Source organism: Electrona antarctica (assembly GCF_951216825.1).
Source record: "Electrona antarctica genome assembly, chromosome: 6".
Classification (NCBI taxonomy): Eukaryota; Metazoa; Chordata; class Actinopteri; order Myctophiformes; family Myctophidae; genus Electrona; species Electrona antarctica.
This window is the reverse complement of record NC_136811.1, coordinates 41,823,810-41,838,523: the sequence shown is the minus strand read 5'-3', so window position 1 is coordinate 41,838,523 and position 14,714 is coordinate 41,823,810. Positions and strand designations below refer to the sequence as shown.

Below are 14,714 nucleotides of genomic sequence, written 5' to 3'. Positions count from 1 at the left end.
TTGTAGCAGTCAATTTATATTGGGGGTCGGGAGGGGGCGGGGCGGGGGTCCCGAGACATTGCCAAAGCATTTCCGGGGGTCCCCGGCCAAAAACGTTGAGAACCCCTGGCTTAGAGTGCCTTTGTAATGTAAGCCCAGGGTGGACTCACACTTTCCAGCCAATCACAATTTGCTTGTGTTGGAACAATGACGTAAAACTGGCCATTATCAATGGCATTTAATGTTTGTGTATGTTAGACAAAGTTTCGCGGCCGTTTGCGTGCGCTGTCTCCGTTGTGTATCCCCCCCCCCCCATATTAGTATGATTATTATTTTAGTAACGTGTATGCAGCCGCGTTTGGTGTGAAGTTATATTGAGTGACGTTCTAACATTGCAAATGTGTCTTCCCCGTCAAGCCGTGAGTGTTTACTGCGAGTCCGTACTCCAATCACTAGGTTGTTGCCAGCATAGTAATATGGTTGCCAGTGTTGGCAACTGTCGTGACAAAAATAAGCTAAACAACCTCTAAAAACCAGGCAAGCAACTGTGGAAAAAAAACAATCCAAGTTTTTCTGGAAATAAGCGGACTTGGCAACCCTGCGTGGAGTCGACCAGAGCCAGAGTTACGCAAACTCCGTTCACTTCATGGGGCCAGTCCAATGGTGGCTCTTCTACATAGACTTCTATTGAATGGGGACCATGAATGGGGACAACCGGAAGTTGTTTTCTGCCCCCTCAATATCGCAACTGTTGTATTAGAGTCGACTAGGTGTCGTCTACATTTTCAGGGTGATCATTTGGTCAGGTCGTCACAGTGGGTTGCACATTACGATGCAACCCACTGTATTTGCGCAACACAGTTATGTAACTAAGTGTAAGTATAGTTAATCGATTCATTAGTGTATATATTATTTTCAAGTATTAAAAAAAAGCACATCTCGGTTAATCCGAAAAAAGTAATCGATAGAATAATCGCTGAGAAAATAATTGATTGTTGCAGCCCTATCCAGCAGCACAGGCATCTTTCATTTGACAGCGAACTTAACACATTTTGGGCGGGAATCCTTTTTGGTGTTAGCATTATGCTATGCTTTAGCTATTGAAAAATAGCAGATCTACAAGCTCATAGCGCGCCACTCCGCGCTACGAGCTTGTAGGTCTGCTATTTTTGAAAAATCGAAGAACCACTGACATAGAAACATAGCTTTTTCAGAAAACTGTCAGGATGTAGAAGACATTTTTAGAATCTGATCTCAGGTCGAAATGGGTTAACATTGTTCTGACCTCATTTCACACTGTTGATCTTTATACCAGTGGTGTTTTTGAGGATAAGCCTCAAAAGTCTGGTGGTTTCCAGAAATGGTTGTATTGGGGAACCACTGATGGAAAACCTCCTCTCAGTGGTTCCCAACCATTTCTGGATCAGGGCCCACTTCAAAACCTCCAAAGTGGTTGCAGCCCTGACCACTTACTGTAACCCACTTAACCCATTTAAGACATGAGGACGATTCTACAAATGCCTTCTAAATCCTGACATTCATTCATATTCAAAGATTTGCGCCACATTTTCACGATTTTTCAAAAATAGCAGACCTACAAGTTCATAGCGCGGCACTCGGTGCCGTGCTATGAGCTTGTAGATCTGCTATTTTTCAACAGCTAAAGCATAACATAATGCTTAAAACAACAAAAGGTGTTCCCGCCCCAAAATGGGTTAAGACATGAGGCCGATTCTACAAATGCCGTCTAAATCGGTAGTTCTCAAACTACTGATTTAAAAAATCAAACATTGCAGATGTACATTGTACAGTACAAGCTCAGAGCGTGGCACAAAGTGAAGTGCTGCTACGAGCTTGTAGATATGCTATTTTTGAAAAACACTGTTCTCACGGCTCGTGTGGGACAACCAAGGCATGGATGTGTTTGTAATGACAACTAATCCCACATTATTGGGGGGGGGGGGGGGGGGGGATTCACTTGAACGCAACAAATGGCGTAAAAAAATATATGCTTATGGGCTCCGCTGGGGTAGCCTGGCTAATAAGCCAGACCGAATCAGCCGTTGGCAAAAAAGAAATTGCCTGCCGGCGGATTACGGTCTGGAGAGGCTCAATTGTACGCCCATTTCCTACACCAGAGAACTGGTGTGGCCAATCGGGACACGGTATGCAATATGGGCGGGCTTTGGTACAGTGACGTTCAATGCTTGAGACCTTCGACTGACAGTAGCTCTGACCAATTGCGTCAAAGAGAATTTTTTTATGAACCTGCCCCCCGGGAAACAAGATCCATACACAGCATCTCCAGACTCAAATACCACACGACAGTGTGATTTGAGTCTGGCTTATTAGCCAGGCTACCGCTGGGGTCTGCTGGGGAAACTGGACGACAGGGGCAATCAAGTTATTTGTGATCAAAATAAGTACGTAGGAAAAAGATAATGTTATTTAGTCTGGACAAATATAGTGTGAAAAGGCATTAAGGGATTAAGCCTGTGTACAATAATATGATGTGTTCATTTATTTCATTTACAGTATTGTGTTTGCGGACATTGTGGGCTTCACCCAGCTGTCTTCCTCGTGCAGTGCTCAGGAGCTGGTCAAGCTGCTCAATGAGTTGTTTGCCCGTTTCGACAAACTGGCTGCAGTAAGTCTTATAATGTTATCTAATGAATGACTGTCTCAACGATATGCACATATGTTTTTTTTCCTTTAGCATGTACAATCTGCACATGATGATGTAACGTTGTATAACTTGTGATAAAACATTTAAAAAAATGCTGATTGTTATGTGCAGTTTTACATTCATACTCAATTGTCATTCATCCGTTTACATGGTATTTACATGAGCACTCACAAGATGGTGGACACTCGATTATAGGCACTTAGATCATCTCTTATCTCCTCTTTGTCATCAGTAACTCGCTGTAAGATGGGAAGGCCCAGGCCTAGATTGACCATCAGAAGATTGACAATTTCTAATGCCTTCCTGAGAGGACTGATTTGGCTGATTGAGAGATTGTGACTAATAGCAACTCAGGGAAATGATGGCAAGGCCACTCAAACTCATAGACTTTCTTGGCAGTGGTCCTTTGTTTACAGTGTATGGATGCTGGGCCTGGGTGGCTATGTTTTGGTTGTAGTGAAACATTATTGAAACAAAATAGTTCACAATCTGCTCTCCTTGCTACCTGTGTACATGATTGGTAAAAATCGCACTCATAATAATGATGATGATTGTGACCATAGGTCGCATTTACTATGAAAACCTGCATTTCTGTGTGTCACGCCACACCTCCATCTATGGTCACGCTATAAAAAAATATTTACCTTGCTGGGCTTCTGTACAGTAGTTTGCAAACAGCATTGTGTGACTATAGTGTAATTATCTTTTACTTTTCTTTTATTTATTCAACAGGGATGAAAGTACAGACTGAAATCTTATGCACTGCTCATCTAACTATAAATGCACCAAGTCTCTGTGTGTACGTCTGTACGTCTGTAATCCACGTAACTCGAGAACCGTTAGCCCCACCGACTTCAACACCACCACAGGGAGTGCAGTGCCCGATGTCGAGTTGGTCGGACCCACGGTTGTCCAGAACCGCCCCAAAAAGGCCTCTGCCATGCTTGACACAGAACTCCATAAGCTGGCCTGTTCTGACATCCCAACACTCCATATTTGGGCATGGCTGATACAGAACTCCATATATAAGGAATAAAGGGACACAGAGAGACACATACAGAAACGTAGGGCATAAAAGGGACACAGACAGAATATCTGGGTGGGGCATTCATTTCCAACTTGCATCATTCCAAGTAGGCCAGTGCCCAACGGGCACCGCCGTAGAGGTCCCACGGGCACATCTCTAGTTTTCAAAACTGGCTTCTCATTACAGTCGTATAATTGAGCAGATCTACAAGCACGTAGACCTTTTGTGCGACACTGTCATATGACACAGTATAAAATAGGACTTTAATCTATGAACAAACATGGAAAAGATGAAATGTGGAGTTACAAGGTTTGTGTGCCCGACAGTGACGACGATGACATCGGTGATTGCTCCTAGTCATTACATTACTAATAATAACTCATTTATTCCTGCCTACGTCTTTTATGTGATTATATACCATTGGTCTTTGCAGAAATACCACCAGCTGAGAATCAAGATCCTGGGAGACTGTTACTACTGTATCTGTGGCCTGCCGGACTACAGGGAGGACCACGCCGCGTGCTCCATCAGGATGGGCCTGGCCATGGTGGAGGCCATCTCGTGAGTGTAGTGGTCAATGGTGTAAAGTAACTAAATACATTTACTCAAGTATTATAAGTACAATTTGAGGTATTTTCTTTTAGCTAACACACAGCACCGCTCAGATTTTTACTTTACTGGAGTATTTCAAATTCACAGTACTTCTTACTTCTACTCCACTACATCTTTATTATTTGAAAACTTTAGGTACTAGTTTTAGATTTTGATTATTATGACAAAACACTACCCACTTCAGCCCATACATTTCGACCATTTGAAAATAGCCGATCTACAAGCTCACAATGCGTCACATCGAGCTTGTAGATCTGCTATTTTCAAAAGATTTTTTTAACATTATACATTTGAAAACTGGTGAAATGAGACCTTCTGCATAATGACTATTTTTGATACGAATACTTTTGGACCACTGGACCAATGGAATTGTGGACAAAATCTTATCCAAAAACAAGTTTGGGGTCTAAGAGGCTAAATCTCATCAAATGGTGATCCGTGGCTCAAAATGCAGAATAAACAATGGACCTTGATATGAAAAATACTGGTATATACGGCAGTGGTTGCATTGCATCCTCCTAACACACTTGCGACGGCAACCCGCAGGTACGTTCGTGAGAAGACCAAGACGGATGTGGACATGCGCGTGGGGGTCCACAGCGGCACCGTCCTGGGAGGCGTGCTGGGCCAGAAGCGCTGGCAGTACGACGTCTGGTCTACTGACGTCACTGTGGCCAACAAGATGGAAGCAGGAGGAATACCTGGGTAATGATGACTTTTCATATTTATAATATATACTAGAAAACGCGTGATGGCGCCGGCGATATTTTTTTGGTCAGCTGTGATCTGAGTGGTCCCTCGCTTATAGACCCTTGTACTGGAGAAGTATAGTACTCTTTACACGTGTCTCCATTCAATTGAGTGCCACAGCTGAGAGCAATCAGACTAGTTAGAGAGGGGAGCTCAGAACAAGGATTGAGCATTTGTGCTAGTAGAGACTTACTTTTTTTTTGACAGACTCAGACATTTATGCTCTACACCAGTGTTTCCCAACCTGTGTGCCGCGGCACTTTACTGTGCCGTTTGATGTGTCCAGGTGTGCCGCCTGATTTGACCGAAAATTTAACACTAACCCTAACACTAACCCTCCCCCGAAAGCAATAGCTATTGAGCTGCAGGATTCCTATTGTTGCGTCGTCGTTGTTGTCACACGTCTAATTAGACGTGCGACAAAAACAACCACGGAACAATAGACTCTAACGACCATCGGCCATTAGTAATGTTAATCACCTGTACTCGCCTGGCCCCAGGCTTGTGTAGAGTCTACACAAGCCTGGGGCCGGCGGGCCGTATGTTTGACATCACTGTAATATGTGTATAAGCAGCTTATACACATAACCACAGAGACTTAACTAATATTCTACATGATACCAGGGCCGGTCCTGAGCAATCTGGCGCCCCAAGCAGGATTTTTCGCGGCGCCCCCCCCCCCCCCCCCCCCCAAAAAAAAAATAAAAAAAGTTTTTTTTTTTTTTTTTTTTTTACTCTGTCCCAAAAATTGAGGAGACACTGTGGAGGCACTGGGGGGACAGTGGGGACACTGTGGAGGCACTGGGGGTCCATTGGGGAGGCACTGTGGGGACAGAGTAAAAAAAAAAAAAAAAAAAAAAACCTTTTTTTTTTTTTTTTTTGGCGCCCCTCCCCCATGGCGCTCGAAGCCGCCGCTTCGTCGGCCTGTAGGAAGAACCGGGCCTGCATGATACCAGTCTAAAGTGACTTCCTGGTACAGTACAGCCTTTGCTTCTATAGAAATAGGGAAATGAGGAAGGGCTGTGCATGTACTGGGCGGCTCCCAGGTGATGTGTGCGTTATTGTTCGAACATAATTAGGCACCATTAGTGCTGAGCTGAACCTCCATAGCTCTATACATTATAGATAGATAGATAGATAGATATCCAGGGAGGTTCAGCTCAGCACTAATGGTGCAGCAAAGGCTACACTGTACCAGGAAGTCACTTTAGCCCATTTTGACCTGAGATCGGATTCTAAAAATGTCTTCTACACCCTGACAGTTTTCTGAAAAAGCTATGTTTCTGTCAGTCGTTCTTCGATTTTTCAAAAATAGCAGACCTACAAGCTCGTAGCGCGCCACTCGGTGGCGCGCTATGAGCTTGTAGATCTGCTATTTTTCAATAGCTAAAGCATAACATAATGCTAACACCAAAAGGGGTTCCCGCCCAAAATGGGTTAAGTCTCTGTGGTTCTCCCAACACCTTCATGTAAATGGCCCCCACATTTATTTGGGGCCCATTTGAAAAGATTTTGTGCCAGGGACCCCTTTTTTATTTATGGTGTTAAGATGTTTTTAAGATTTTTCAAATCTTTAATAAAAAACAAGATCATCAACAACAGATCCACAAGCTCGCAATGAGTCTCATTGCAGCATTTTGTGAGCTTGTAGATCAGTTATTTTCGAATTGCCAAACAATTAAATAGATTTAAAAAAACGTGAATTTAACAAGGATAGGAGACTTTATGTGGTTCCATAAAGTCCATGGAACCTCCCCCTTTGTCTGCTCTTGGCTCAGCCGTTTCTTCCACCTCTTTGCACGGTGCAGGCGCGTTCATATCTCCCAGAGCACCATGGAGTGTCTTCACGGGGAGTTTGATGTGGAGCCCGGTAACGGAGGTGATCGCTGTGACTACCTGAAGGAGCGAGGCATTGAAACCTATCTGGTGCTCGTGCCAAAAGGGCCCCTGGGAAAGAACGGAATCAACGGGGTGGTGAGTGGTAGCAAAGATATTCAATTATTAAAGATAGACCATCCCAATTGGAGCCAGTAGAGGCAAAATGTTAGGCAAATCGTACAAAATTTGTAGGATTGTGTGGCTTGTGAAGATCGGGTCCAATATTTAGTTCAGTGACCATGGCGCTAAATAATCGTTCAGAAGCTGTGTTCACGTTCACTCTTTCATTGGAAATAACAGTCTCCAATCTGCTTACTGGGAACCCCTTGGAACCCCCTCAAGGACCCCTGGGGGTCCCTGGGGTGGACCCCACTTTGAGAACCAGTGCTCCACCCTGTCCAGCACTTATTTACTTGCCTCGGTGTACTGTATGTACTTTAAATTAATTGCAAACCTTTATTTGTTCAGGGAGTGCCTGTCATAACATCTAAAGCAGCTTATACACACAACACAAACTTTTCAATTGACAGACAGGGCGAGACGAGACCTAAACTCATGAGTCATTATTGATCAATTGGACCTGTCCAATTTTAGAGAGCTATGAATGCCATTCTACTTGTGTGGGCATTATAATTAAGGCAAATTTCCCAGCTTCAGTGTTGACCCGGGATAGTGTATTTTAGTAATGTGCCTAGTAGCGTGCCTATGTTGGCTACCCTACTTCCTGATATAGACTTGTGTTGTTTACACTTACAGTACTTCTCCTAAGTTACTGTCTCCTAAGTTACTGTTACTAGGCTACTGTATGTTTGTAGTCTAATACCACTTGCAACTTCCCCTGACTTGTTTTTTGTTGTTCATTGTTCAACACACTTAATTGTGAGCTTGCGCTTTTGCAAGCTGCTTTGGCTAAAGAGCATCTGCTAAATCACTACATTGGAAATGCAAATTGTGCATTTCATTTCTTCGACTTGATATGAAGGATATATTAGATTCTGTGTCGCTCATACAACTGTATGTTAGAATCTGAAGGCTCATTTTCAGTTCAGAAAGATCCTTTCTATTCAACTACTGCATGCGTCACTTAGTGCAGTGTGACGCTATCTCCATTTAAAAAGAACACTGGCTTTCATTGCACTTCGAATAACATTTTATTTGGCACATGCTCATAGTGATCACCAGTTTACGTCCCGTTTGCTGGTTACCCATTAGAAGCTGTCTGTGACCTCGTCCAATGGCAACTCTCCGCTGCTGATCAACACGACCGACTGTAACGGCAGTGTCCACACCGCCTGCACCACACCAGATGAACAGGAAGAACTGGATACACGGGTAAATGAAGCACAGACCACATGATTTCCCTATCCCTGGTTCAGTTCCGGATGGAGACCTGTATCGCCTGTTGGGTGAGCAGCGCTGGGCACTCGATACTTGGATGGATGCTTGGACTGGGCCTCAAAAGCAGTGGCATCAACTATTCTTTTTTTGAGTGGTGTAAACCACTCCTACAACTGGCTTTGTTAGTCTGTCTGTCTGTCTGTGCGCAAACAATGAGCACGGTTTCTATGGTCACCCAGTTCACACAGGTGTGATTTCATTACGTCAGACATTACGTCAGACCACAGCTGATCAGACTATATAAGACCTTACACCACTCAGTTCACACGGGTGTGATTTATTTAACCAACCAAGAGCCTCAATGTTCATTTTTCAGTGTGCGAGCCTTTTTGTTGTTTACCATGGACTTTCATGCTGGCCTCTCGCACCTGTCTTCATACCTAGTATGCCTTGAGCTTAGAACTTCCCTACCTCTTTTTTTAAACATATGTTTATTGATTTTTCTTTACAACATAGTAATTTCAAAGCAATTATTCACATATATATTTTCCCCCCCACAACCCCATGGCAGCACAAATACAAAACAAAATCTTCGAAGAAACATCAGGAAATGTCCATAAATACAGAACAAATTAAAGAAATAAAATAATAAAAACAACAAAAAACACATTACATACAGTTAAACAAACAAATGCACAATGTCCCATCACAGTTCTTCCCTACCTCTTTGGCAAAAATCTCAGCATGACAAGCTTATAATAATAATAATAATAATATTAAAACTTTATTTGTATAGCACCTTTCATGACATGAAATGCAGCTCAAAGTGCTTTACAGAGCAATGGAGAAAAAGAAAAGAAATGGGCTCCTATTTCCCAGTATGCATAAGTGCACTTTACACCCAGAACTCTTCATGTGACCTCAGGTAGTGAACCCATCATTCCCAAACCCTCGACGGAGGCTGCGGCTGCGGGACCTGGCTGAGCGGGTGATCGACGCCCAGGAGAACGAGCAAGAGCTCAACAAACTCCTCAACGAGGCTCTCTTGGAGAGGGAGACCATACAGGCGTAAGTAAAGTAAAGTAAAGCAACGTCATTACCTGCTACTTTTCCATCTGAAAATAAATACAAACAAACATTTACATACGATTACAAAGGATGCACTGATATATCGGCGTTGGGTATCATCAGCTGTATTCACCTTTGCCGTCTGCCTATCTGCAAATCAGATGACATTCACTGATGGCAGTGGCCAGGGGTTTTAGGTAGCCACATTTATTTTTCACAAGAAGAATCTTTGTCGTGTGAAAGCTCATTTTAAACAAATTTGGATGATTGAATTTGTGCTCTTTCAAAGATAGTATAGATTTTACAGTTATTATTTCTATAATGAAGATTTCTTTATTAAACTGTCACAAAAGGTGAATACATAACAACTTGGTGCATCGCAACTGTAAATTGTTTTTCCTAAACATGTACTCTGTACTGCTGTGACAATGAGAAGCAGTAATACATTTCTACAATTTATAACTCACTCTGAATTAACTCAACCGATTTCCAACCCCAATCTGTAATGTCCCGGGTGTGAAAGGAGAGTCTTATTATAATAAGATAATACTAAAAGCTGTGTGGGTGTGCTGGGGGCGCAGCTTCTTTCTCCTCAGCAGACATAATTGTGATGATGTGTACCTCTGTCAGTTTGAAGGGGAAACGCACCTACCACCTCTCGCTGAGATTCGTGGACCCGGACCTGGAGACCCGGTACTCTGTGGAGAAGGAGAAGCAGAGTGGAGCCGCCTTCAGCTGCTCCTGTGTGGTCCTCCTCTTCACTGCAGTCATGGAGGCCCTCATCGACCCCCTGTGAGTAGGCCTGGCATGATCAGGACATTTTAGTTCACCATTAATATTGCGGTACAAATTATTGTGTTCTGGGCATTGACCTTTGGAATGTAAACCAAAATTAAATTTCTGTTTGCCTTTTAGGCTTTGTAAACCGAAATTGCAGGTATGACAAAAGATATACCAAAATAAAAGAACGGTGCCAGTAATCAAAAGTGCCATAGTGAGATAAGCTTGTAGATTGGCTATTTCAACAGATTAATTTATACAGATGAGTAGAAACGATTCTTGACAATTATGCAAAAATTATTGTGTAAAATTATTGGGATTATTGGGATCAAGAGATTATGTAATAATTATGATGACAGGTCTGCCTTGTGAGTTCACCAGGAGGCCATGCTATCGGCACTCAGCTACTTGATAGCCAAATTCCAATATCCAAACTTCCACACTCGCACTCTCCACTCACGTCCTCCACTTGCGCATTAGTCCCTCCACCGTGCCAGGAGGAGAGGATTATATGAGAGTCCGGAGGAATCAAGCCGGCTGGACTGACAGCCAAATTCCAATTCCTCAGTTCTGTCTGCTCACTCACTTGCTATTCCCGCATTTCATGTTTCATAGATGCTGCTGCTATATTTCTCATATATGAGGTGTTTGACATGCATTCTCACACAACAAACAGCATGATTCTATAAATAAAAATCAACCCGTTATTTAAGTTGTTGCTTCAGAAATTAATGATCTATATAATGGCACTTCGGTATCTCTGCAGTGTAATTAAGTGGGACACTTTCGCCCTCAAACCGTTCAACACACACATGCAGGCACGTTTTGATTACATTTTAGGATATGATGAGCACGCAAGAGAGCTCACTCGCTCCTGTCGCGGCTTCTTCAAAAGCAAATTGCCATTCGGGACAATGCTATTTCCGTGTGGGATGACTATTTCCGGGCTGGATGACCCAAGTGTGGAGTGAGCGGGTGAGCAGAGATTTGGGTATTGGAATTTGGCTATTGTCAGTCCCCCTTCTGTCCCTCTCGGGTCCATTTTGTAAGTTTGACGTGCTTTGTACGTGTTTGTGTGCCATGTTAGGTGGTCTCCCCATTCATTATGTATTTGTGCCCCGCATCCAGTTATTACACTAGCCCGGGCGCAGTCCGGAGGAGGAGAGAAGACAGAGAAAAACATAGACTAGGATACATTCATTGAAATCCTCATACAACCAGGCATTTACCATTTTAAACAAGTGACTCATACAGCCTCACTTTAATAACTAGGACAACAAGAACTGTCAGTCTCAAAAGGAGGGACTCTTCTTCTGTATTGCTGTCTTCATTTGAAGGTGCTGTCTTCGTGTGTGTGTTTGTGTGTATGTTTGTGTCTAGGTTGATAGTCAACTACATCACCCTGGCCGTGGGAGAGGTCTTGCTACTCATCCTTACAGTCTGCTCTCTAGCTGCCATCTTCCCCAGAGTGAGCAGTGACGCGCACACACACACACACACACACACACACACACACACACACACACACACACACACACACACACACACCTATCCACCCTCCTATGTCCAGCTATTAGTGTGTCCACAAACCTTGTCCTACACAAACATTAAATTCCCATTGACAATGAATTGATAGTTTTACGTCATAGTGTAAACACAAACATTGCGTAACACAAACATTGATGACGAAGGTGAGGACGCAAGTTGTGATTGGCCGGAATGAGATGATGTATGATGATGTACGATGATAAGAGCGCCCCTCACTTCACAAGGGTGTGATTTGTAATATAAGATATTGAATGTCATAGTTCAAGAAACACGTTCTCTTGCAAGATCAAATAGGATGGCATTGGCTCAGGAGGTAGAGCGGCCACTTGAGAATCAGAAGTTTCCCGGTTCGATCCCGCCTGACCCCCCTGGGTTAGTGTCCAAGGGCATGAATGTGTGTGATGTAATGCACTTTGTAAAGCACTGTTTCCCAAACAGTGGGTCGGGTCCCATTCGTGGGACACCGGACCAATTCTTATGGGTCACGACTCTAGTAAAAATCCAATTACATTTGAAAAAATGTAGAAATGCCATAAATAAAAATTATAATAATTAAGACATTCGCTGATAGATCTGCTACTTTCACTAATTTCGGCCCCGGGCATACTGTACGTCTAATATCTTTTTTTAGGTTTTGACCGGAAAAGTTTGGGAACCACTGTTAATTTTTATTGATGAAAAGACAAAAAAAAAAAAAAAAAAAGACAATACAAAAAAGAAAAGGAAAAACTAAAACAAGGCTGCATTTTTTTATATTACAGGATACATTCATTGAAATCCTCATGCAACAGGCATTTACCATTTTAAACAAGTGACTCATACAGCCTCACTTTAATAAGGTTAGGTAATATAATGGTTTACTACATAAAAGCCTGGACTATTAATAGAGGACTCCTCGCTTCAGCATCACCACAAGCAACGTGCTGTGATGGAACAATCTTTACCTTGACATGAACTGAGAATAATCAAACCCAATCTATTAAGTCAGACTCTGCATAGCCTACATACACTTTTGTAATGATTTAGTTTAAATTAAATTAAGGCACACAGGATGTGACGAGGCAGATTTTACCGTGAGAAACAAGACACGTCTGGCCGTGACCTTGTCTGCCATCATTACCAAATGGATCTCCCATTTCAGCTTGATCTACATTTAAATCAATTAAAATGATGATGTGTGATTCCCATGTGCATTCAGCGCAACACTTCCAAGTCTGCAGACTTGGAAGTGTACTGCAGCTTGCAGTCTGCAAACAGATGGCTCTGTGATTTTTGCAAGGCTAGTTGCTGTGCAAGGTTACAGGGACCCAGGGCCATGTGAGACCTCACAAAGCACATTATTATTTTGAAAGAGAAAAAAAAAGATTTGGGCCTTCATTTTCACATTCACGTGTTTGTTTGTGGTCAGGAGGTGGTCAAAGTGGTCAGGAGGTGCACGCACATCCCAAGCTAATTCAACGGGTGCTCGAACAGAAAGAACAAACTTTTTTTATTCATATATAGTTTTGAATAACGTTGCTGTCTGGAGGAAACCTCATAACTCCATTTTTGAGGTTTTTGATATTATTCCATAAATCAGTGCTATTGAACACCCTTTACGTCTGTGTGTTGTTTCGAAAATATTGAACCAATGGAAAGTAGTAAAAAACGCATTGGACAAAACCTCTTAACTCCATTGGACCCTCAAACTGCTAAAACAGCTAACTCCACCACCTCTCTCCTTCTCATGCAAGTAAATGACAATATCTAAAGTCACAACACCAACTTTGATGCGGCAGTATTGCATCGTTTAAAAAATTAGGAGGTTTCCTCCGGACAGCAGAGATATGGAATATTCATTGATGGTTGACAAATGGAACCAAGTAATTTGTTTCCATGCCATACACTCAGAGTTTCAGGGTTCATTTTGTTCCTGGCTATTCATTATTTAGCTGGGAACACCCTGGATCCTACTCAATGTAATCCCTACGTTGGATCCCACGTTGAAAACCACTTCTCTATAGCAAAATGCACAGGTTCAATAAAAGTGACGGAATTTGTGTTCTGGAGTGCACTTGGCCATCTTCACACAGTGGTCATTTTGTAGTTACCTGAAAGTATGACAAAGCGGCAAAATGGCCACTGTGCGATAATCATAATGGGCTTTGTGTGTTCATGATCATCACAATCAATATTACAAGTGATTTTATTTTCTTGAAGTCAATATAGACACAAAAGCACCCTCCTATCTATGCAAGATATGGTTAACCCATTCAAATCAGGAAAGCATCTGTGTCATTTTAGATTGCATTACTATATTTATATAGCAACATATGTTTTTCAGTAAACTCTTGCAGCCAAATGCATATCAATGTGGGGGTCCTTGGCACACTACTGATTTAGAAGGCCTACAGTTGGAGGCCATCGATATTGTCCTTTTCTTTTTGCTGAGGTTTGCGTGATCTGCGCAAAAGGACAGTTAAATGATAAGGGACAATATCGGTGGCACCCAACTGTAAGTACCACTCGGGAGCATGACGCTCACCAGCACTGTAACCGACCAGTATTGACATGTACTGTAGAGTTACATGGCGAGCTAGCAATATTGACTGGTCTTGTCATCCTAACAGGAAACACTCTTCCCCCAGGCTTGTCAGGACCCAAGCCACTCATAGGTACACACACACAGCGGGTCAATCAGATGTGCTGTGCAGCGTCATTGCAAATTATGCCCAGGAGTACATTCATTGGTTCCCATCAATATTAAATGTCATATTGTCACGCATCCACATTAAAATGCGATCGTGGACACAACATAGTGGATTTGCCCATTCAAGACGGGACCCCCTTTTGGTGTTTTAAGCATTATGTTATATTTTAGCTATTGAAAAATAGCAGATCTACAAGCTCATAGTGACGTGCTTGTTACGTGCCTATTTTTGAAAAATCTTGAAAACGTGGCGCAAATCTTTGAATATATATTCTTTCAGAGTGAATGTTTTTAACTCAAATCTTTGCTTTTGGGGGGTCCCTGGAACAACATATTTTGAGATGGGGGTCCGTGGCCAA

The 14,714-nt window shown here is 42.6% G+C and overlaps 1 protein-coding gene across 3 annotated transcripts in view; it reads left to right on the top strand.

The window, feature by feature from the left end:
* The window catches only part of adcy3a (adenylate cyclase 3a), a 79,832-nt gene that overhangs the window by 54,589 nt on the left and 10,529 nt on the right, over positions 1–14,714 (top strand). For all 3 annotated transcript variants that reach the window (XM_079504116.1, XM_079504115.1, XM_079504114.1), the window contains 8 exons: positions 2,515–2,626; positions 4,126–4,253; positions 4,851–5,009; positions 6,863–7,028; positions 8,145–8,264; positions 9,196–9,338; positions 9,969–10,130; positions 11,499–11,586. In XM_079504116.1, coding sequence (XP_079360242.1) covers positions 2,515–2,626; positions 4,126–4,253; positions 4,851–5,009; positions 6,863–7,028; positions 8,145–8,264; positions 9,196–9,338; positions 9,969–10,130; positions 11,499–11,586 — 1,078 coding nt within the window. The remainder of the gene's footprint in view (positions 1–2,514; positions 2,627–4,125; positions 4,254–4,850; positions 5,010–6,862; positions 7,029–8,144; positions 8,265–9,195; positions 9,339–9,968; positions 10,131–11,498; positions 11,587–14,714) is intronic.